The sequence below is a fragment of the Gavialis gangeticus genome, unplaced genomic scaffold (genome assembly GCF_001723915.1).
Source record: "Gavialis gangeticus isolate Ggan-Ray unplaced genomic scaffold, GavGan_comp1, whole genome shotgun sequence".
Taxonomy (NCBI): domain Eukaryota; kingdom Metazoa; phylum Chordata; order Crocodylia; family Gavialidae; genus Gavialis; species Gavialis gangeticus.
In genome coordinates, this window is record NW_017729028.1 from 30,074,116 (window position 1) to 30,082,072 (window position 7,957).

General features: G+C 48.4%; 1 protein-coding gene across 1 annotated transcript in view; it reads right to left on the reverse strand.

Moving 5' to 3' along the window:
* The window catches only part of FBXO16 (F-box protein 16), a 46,006-nt gene that overhangs the window by 7,779 nt on the left and 30,270 nt on the right, over nt 1-7,957 (reverse strand). The window contains exon 6 of the mRNA XM_019520880.1: nt 2,693-2,789. Within this exon, the coding sequence (XP_019376425.1) occupies nt 2,693-2,789 (97 nt within the window). The remainder of the gene's footprint in view (nt 1-2,692; nt 2,790-7,957) is intronic.

The following is a 7,957-nucleotide window of genomic DNA, read 5'->3' on the forward strand; positions in this document are numbered from 1 at the left end:
CTCTCTCTCTCTCTCTCTCTCTCTCTCTCTCTCTCTCTCTCTCTCTCGCTGCTGCTGCTGCTCAAGACCTCATTGATGACCTCATTGATGTAGCTGGGGAGGATTTCATCCTCACACTGGTGGTAGGGCTGAAATATTTGCACCTTCCGGATTTTGGAGTGCAGGCTGGAGACCTCAGGAGTGTAGGCCATTTTTCCCCCAAACTTAGGCACCATTTCAAGTCAAATGCACAAGGCCACCTCTCCCCAAAACCTCTACTTTGATTATCTATGAGGCCACCATTGCACTGATGTAGTAATGGCTCCAGAAACAAAATGAGCGCATCCCATTGAGTGAAACTCCTATTATAAGTCCCTAGAGAACGAGGGTTGTAAGACAAAGCCTGAAAACCCTTAATGATAGCAACTATCTGGAGCAGGCATACAACAGGGACTAGGAAAATCTTCCCCAAAATAATAACCGCCTCTCAGCCTCAGTGATCTTCCTGCAAATCTCCTTTGTAGGCCAGCTCTCAGGGGCTCTCTGCCTCTCATCACATTTTTCCAAGCTTGAAAAAAAATCCCAGCGCGCACAAAAGAATCTGTCCTTCTTCCAGCAGCTCTTCATTGCCATGTCTACAAAAGCTTATCCCCGGATGCCTTCTGGAAGCCTGACTTTTTTGGATTGCTTTCATTAGGGGATGCCCTACTTTACCGATTGTGAGCACAATGAAACTTCAGCATAAGCTAATACAAGCAGCTTCCTCTTTCACAAGGCAGCTAGTATAGAGTGACATCAGATGGCAGTGATGGAGACCCAGTCACGAATGCAAGAGGAAAGGTGCCAGAGACTTAAAGGAAACCGACCGGATGTTTGTTAAAGAACAAATTGCCGGGAGAGCTGGTCAGAAGGGAAGGGACAGAAGAGCAGACTGAGAATTTAACATCCCCAGACAGGTGATTACGATCCTGTTCCCCTGAGGTCAGAGCTTTGCCATGGACCAGGAGCTCTTTCTGTTCAAGTTCAGAGGAAGGCAGGGCTGGATGTAAAGCAAGGAGAGTGACACCTGAGAAACCAGCAGCTGTGAACCACTCTCAAGGGAGAGAAATGGTCTAATTTGCACATGTTCTAGCTAGGATCTTTGAGACGAAAGCTGCATGCTTACCCAGAACTGTTCAGCACAGAGGCCCAGAGCACTTGACAAACATTAGCTAATTCTGCCTGGGTATTTATAGCACACTCGCTGCAGTGGAGGGATTAGGTGTCACACTGTGAGGAAGGTATATTCATCCCCATGTTATAGATGAGGAAACTGAGGCACCAAGGAGGGACCGGGCTGTGGGGACACAGGGCTAGTTGGTCATAGACATGAGGCTAGTGCCCAGCAGCCTCCCTCTTCTATCAGCTACACAAAGCGGGGGTGGGGGTCAGAGTGGGAGCAGGGCTTTGCCGTGTGCCCCAGGATACTCTCTGTGTGCATGCTCTTATCCCACAGTAAGTGGAAGCTAGGCCATGGAGGCTAAGCTGACGTGGTTTGGCCTCCACTTACTCTGGGGTAAGATTGTGCACATGGGTGGCTACCACAGAGCACATGACCCTCTCCTCTACCCTTTTCCATAGGTCCATTGCCTCAGACCACCATACAAGCCCCTAAACAACAGAAACAAGAAACTCAATGAGGCCACCAGGCCTGGAACCCTCGATTCATACATGGAAACTCCCATTGACGCCACGGGGGCTCAGGCCCAGTCGCTGCTGTACAGCACACCAAAGGCCACGGGCTTGAGAGCAGTCTCCAGGGACACATCCCACATCTAGACAGGAGGATGTGCAGGTTTGGAGTGTGCCTGAGGGTGCAGGTGGGCAAGGAGTGTTTGGGCCCTGCCTGCCATTGCCATGGTATAAATAAAGCCCCTCAGGACAACATGGAGGCCACTGTTTGGGGCATGGGGCCATGCCCACCCAAAGCAGTGAGTGCTGCTGTGTGATGCCACCATCCTGGCATACTGGAGACTTCCTGAGCTAGAGGCAGGAACTTAAGAGTAAGGATCTACAGGTAGGGACCCCATGACACATACACCAACTCGTGGGCTGTGCCAGCAGCTGCCTTCTGCACACAGGGAGGCTGGACTGTCTGTGCACACCAGTTGTACGCTAGCACAATTCCAGTGTCTTGCAGGCAATACGGGATTTGCACTGGAGACATGAGAGGAGAATCAGGCACAGGCTACTTGCATGGGACTTTAAGGGAGGAAAGGTGTTTGCTATACTTTCACCCTCACCAGCCCAGTCAATGCAATCTCACTGGAGCAGGTGCAGATCTTTGACTATAACCAGTTCAAGGAGGGACTGTCATTTCCTGTGTGTTTGTACGGGATCTAGCACGTGGAGTCCCTGGTCTAGTTAAGGTTGTAGCAGGCACTACAGTAATACAAAGAGCAATGAAATTAAAGCAGCACCACTTTCAATCCAGCTGCACTGCCTGTTAGCTGAAGGTTAGCAGCAGGCCTCTGTCTAGACAGCACTGCTCCTGGAATTGAAAGCAGAGGTTGACAAAGAGAAACATCTCGGCTTTGAGAGTTTCTAGGGTCAAATTCTGATCAGATTTGTCTGTGCAACAAGGTAGATACCCAGCCTTCACTGGGCTCTCTGGACCCAAATGATCCCTGGCCTAGCACCATGGTTAGCAAAGTCAGGGGCCAGTGATACTTGCCAGCGATTTTGCTTTCCGGAGCTTGTAGGATGCTTTCTTTTTCTTCTCACTTGCCTGCTGGCTCAGGTCTGGGGTGAGTCCTCCGCCTTTCTTTCTCCTGCAAAGTGGAAAGGAGCAGCATCAGCAGTTCATCCCCAACAACTGAGAAGGGAATTCCTGCCTGGCAAACAAGGCTAATGCGAGGGACAGTTCAGACCCCAGGCTGCTGTCTCCCCTCTGCCCCCATCTCCCCTCTGTCCCTTCACACAGCGTTGCCTGTGTTGGTGTGAGACCCTTCTTCTGTGCGGCTCCTACCTCTTGCAGCTGTACTGCTATCCCAGCCACGTCCCAACATCCTGCTTTGCCCTGTCTGGAGCTCTCAGTTGCTGTCCCACTGCTAGTACTCACTTCTGGAAAGTGTTTTGGAGAGCAGGTCCATTTGACAGATGTAAGATAGAGTCAAGCAGACCTGTTCCATACAGATCATCTGGTTCAATGCAGGTCTGCATGAAACCAATACACATCGCCTCTCTGTGACATGAAAGGCCATTTATCAAACGGCACAAAGTGTTTTGGGAAAGCGGCTCTGCTACCACACACCCTTTCATGTAGGAACTACCTGAATGCCACAGGGCTGATTCTCAGTGCAAAGCAGGAGCACAATGTCCTGGCAGGGCAGCAGAGTCCGGCCCATAAAACTAAGCTGCTTTCTAGCATGTTTTATGTGAAAGCCGCACCAGACTATACGTGTGATCCCTGCTGTGTGTATGAAGCTGAGCCACTCACCTGTGAGAAAACTCTTCGATCGGTTTGAACCTGGCTCCTACTGCATTAGATTGAATGGTTCCCTACCGGTGTAAGCGTCATTAGCCTAATCTGGAGGTTCACTGATTTCCAGGTGTGCACCCATCTGACTACGCAGCTATCAGAACACACACTCACATAAACCAAGGCAAGCTGTGATGCAAATAACACCCTACCTAGCCTGCCTCTCATACGAGTCATTTCTACAACCAAGTTCATCTTCTGCTTGTCTTTATATGAATCTTACCAAAGCCAACATAACCAGCTAGATGGACATGACCCTTCTGCGCTGCGGAAGATGAATGATTATTGGAACACAGTCCACTGCAAATTTCTCTGCATGCTTACAGTAAATCCCAGCTGCAATGCTGAACCCTGTGGCCATCTGGAACCTTACGCTGGCTTTGGGATAAAATTACAGTCAAATATAAGTTTCCTGCAAGCTTTCTTGTGGGTTCTTCAGCAAATTTGCTTCAAGCTCCCCAATGCCCCTTTTGTGGACAGTATGTGCAACAAATCTAGCAAACAGTTTCACAGGCAGGAAGTTTCACAGGAATTGCAAGTTTTACAATGGTTTTCTGTTATTTGGTTCAGGTTCTTAAACCACATCCATCACCATAGAGTCTACTCTCCTGGATAACATGTCTAGAAAGCATATTTAAATTCAAAATCATAAATATTAATGTCAGAAACCTGACTCTACGAGTGGCACTCACCCAAATGGGGAATAGGAACTTGTGTGACCTACCCATCCTGCAAAATTAACACCACCGGTTAGATATCAGGTGTTCACACAGATCTGTTCACAGGCCAGCTGTAGACCAAGAACAGTTCTCAGGCATCAGACTATTTCAAATACCAAATTCAGGAAAATCTCCCCCTGGCTACAGATGGTTCCCAGCCCTCCAAGAGGCAAACTTCATGTAATACATCACTCCTTGTGGAAGCCTTGCTAAGCTCCCAACACCAACACATCCTTTCTGTTCCAAAAGCAGTTATCCTAATGCTTGAGAGAAAGAAGAATCTCTGCTGGTTGTTAACAACGTAGGGCCTATGAAACACAGGTGAGTAGTTCTGATTCCAGCCCACCAGAGCCCATTCATCTGAGATGCATTATTAGAAAATACAATTATCCATGTAGAAATCGGGGCTTGACGCCTGGTCATGCCCAGTGCTTGTGGTAACGACCATTTTGAACGTTCCTCTTCGAAGCGCTCTAGGAATACTAACCCTCAGACCACGTGTTTTCATTGTCCAGCAAGTCTTCAGGGCATCCCGATGAGACATGCAAGCATTAGTATCCTCTCTAATGGTTGGGAAACTTTAAGCAGGGGGGTGAAGGTCTTTCCCAACATGAGAGAGGGAAGAGGACTCAGAGCCAGGAGAAGAACTGGGATCCTGGCTCCCAGTCTTATACTCAAAACCTATCTGTTTGTCTCACGAATGGTTTAAATGTCACAGCCGAAATCAACATTGGTCGTAAACGTAAGCATTTGGGGCTGGCTGCAAAACGATCTGAGAGACAGAGGGTGAGGTGAGGTGTTAGAGGAACATTGAAATGCATTTCCCTTTACACAAAAGCAATCCCTGTTCTGTAAGAAACGTGGCCTGGGATGCTGAAAGGACAATTACTGGAAGTAATTATTTTCTTGTTGGTTAAATGCTCCGGCACAATATGCAACTGGCTTTGGAGCCTGCCTGAGTCCATAAATTAAGTGAATTAGTGCTGGCTTCCAGAAGCCGGAGCTAAGGAGGCGGCGTTCACTCCAGCTGACTGCCATCGTGAGAAGTAGCAGGGCTCCTTCTCAAAGTACACGGGACACGGATGTGGCAGGATTTCAACCTGATGCTGGAACCAGGATTCCTTATCCGTGATAAGATGGGAGACAGCACTTTTGATTTACTGGCAGCAAGCAGCACAACGCCAGATGCCTTCCAGCAGACCTGTGCAAATGGATGGAGAAGGTTCTCCACAGGTTGCTTTCCCAGGCGCCGGGCAGTCCCAGAAATGTCACAGAGTTTGCTGACTCGGTTCCAAATAAAAATGCATCATTTCATCTTTGCTTCGTGCCCCAGAATAGAGAAATTCATCCTCTCTATTACTGATTCTTGTTTGTGCATAAGCAGAAAAGCTACCTGGAAGAGTCAGTCGGAAAGCAAACTATAGAGAGAATATTGAAGAGCGACTGAGCTGATGATAGATCGCACAGTTAACGTATGAAACGGTATAAATCATGACTATCATTTCACTGAGGGGTTTGGATAACACTTCCAGGCAATCCATCATTTAACTCCTGCCTACCTGTCTTCTCTGTGCTTCTTTCCTGCTGTGATCCAGTAACTCCTTATTGTTCTCTTTGTTTGCTTCGCTCCCTCCAGCCCTTTGCATTTTCTTCTGCATCAGCCTGAGGTCCCCAAGGCCTCTCCATTATGCACTCAAAGTGCTATTACCTCTGTCTTTCAAACCCACCCCCGCATCCCCTCACCTTCCTAGTGATGCTTTTCAACTACAATGGCAACCTTCCCTCCGTCACACACATTGCTCCGATTTTGTATGTACAGTGTTGTACTGAACTAACTTGTGCCCTTCAGACAGGCAGCAAGAAAGACCATCAGAAAGAAGTTTCTTTCTTGGCTAGACCGGGTAATTTGGTACAAGGACATGTGATACATTGACTACCTACTAATGCATTGACTTTATTAGGTTGTGAAAGTGGAGCAGATCAAGATACACAGCTCTCCCCTGTAGTAAATCACTCCAGGTCTGTGGAAAGGTACCCAAATTTGTAGTAACCTCAATACATGAGAAATTACCCTGTGGAAGGTGTTGTGTGTCCACTCCCCAAGTCCCTAGCATCCTGGGGTAGCTCTTTGCCTACAGCAGACTGGCTCACTTACCACCTAGTGGCCAGAGGATGCAATAAGCACTTACTAGAGGCAGCCAATTTGGGTGCTGACAGACGTGCAGGCCCCTGCGCTAACTCATGGCACTTTACGTAAAGTGCCATCAGTTACAGCAGCTTCTGTGGGAGCTGTTTCCATCTCTCAAGATCTTTCTTCCAACATCTGGAGTCTAAGGAGACCACTGTGCATTGGGTCTTGTTCCAGATGGTATGTATTTATTCATTAGTCATAAAGGCAGGAAACATGGTTTTTGTTTTTACATTAAATCTTCAATTCTGCGGAAACTTAAACAGACACAAGGTCGGTGAGCTCCCACTGACCATTCCAACCAGAGCGGTTCACCAGCACCTGGGGGCTTATGGATTGCTTCCTTTAGGAGGGCAAATTGGAGGTGGAGTTAGGTGTTTCTCTGATGTGATTCCGCTTACAGAGGAATTACACACTGTTCTGCTTCTCTGAACACTGTAGCATCCAAACACCTTGATCATGGTGCTGTGCCTCTTCCAGCCAGCCCTCAAACACTTTTTTTTCTGGGCTTTTTCTCAGGGCACACTCCTACCGTTTGTTCCAGCCAGCTCCTTGGTTTTCTGCTGTTTCTCTTTCATAAGCATGGCTCCACCAAAGCAATCCCCAGCCCTTCTGGGCTTGTATTCAGCCCGCAGTAAAACTGGATTCTGGGATTGTGTGTGGTCTGGCTTGGGGCAGTTGCTTCAGCTCTCTTATTCTCTAAAGGAACTTAATTATGTCTTATATTCATCCCAAATGAAGAGCAGAAGTTCCAGCCACTAGCTTCAAGGAGATTTCATCTATTCCCAGTGTAGCTATTGAACAGCCTGGGCACGTGAGCTGCTTTTGCTGTGTACCCCCCTGTCCACCTATGGAACAATATTCACGATAAATGGGAACCAAGAGACGAGAGGTCATGCATGGAAAGGAAGAGACTTCATTCATCAGCTGATTGGGGCAGGGCCTGGCCAGAAGTCCTGCTTTCTGTTTGCTCAGGGGAAAGGAAGGGACAAGCGGCAGTGGCAGCGGTCACTCCCTGGGCTCCAGAGATACATGAAAGAAAGACAGGGGCTCTGGCCAGATGACACTAAGAGCTCATATGCAGCACAACCAAGTGGGGATGTGACCACATCTGGATCCACCTCTGGCCATGATACAAGGCCTGAAAGGTGAGGACTCTGCAGCAAAGGATTCTGAAAACTATGTATTTGTCCAAGGGGATGAACCACCAAAACAAGGCAAGCCACCTCCAGCAGTGCCCATGTACTGCACAACCAGAGGAGCCATCCCGGGAGAGAGAGGTGGGAGCAATTACTTTCAGCTTAAGCGATATTTCATAGTTTCTAGGGTCGGAAGGGACCTGAGCAGATCATCTAGTCCGACCCCCTGCCATGGCAGGAAAGAGTACTGGGGTCAAACGACCCCAGCAAGGTGGTCATCCAACCTCCTCTTAAAAACCCCCAGGGTGGGAGCCTGCACCATCTCTCCTGGAAGTTGGTTCCAGACCCTAGCTGCCCTGACCGTGAAGTAGTGCCTCCTGATATCTAACCTAAACCTACCCTCCACCAGCTT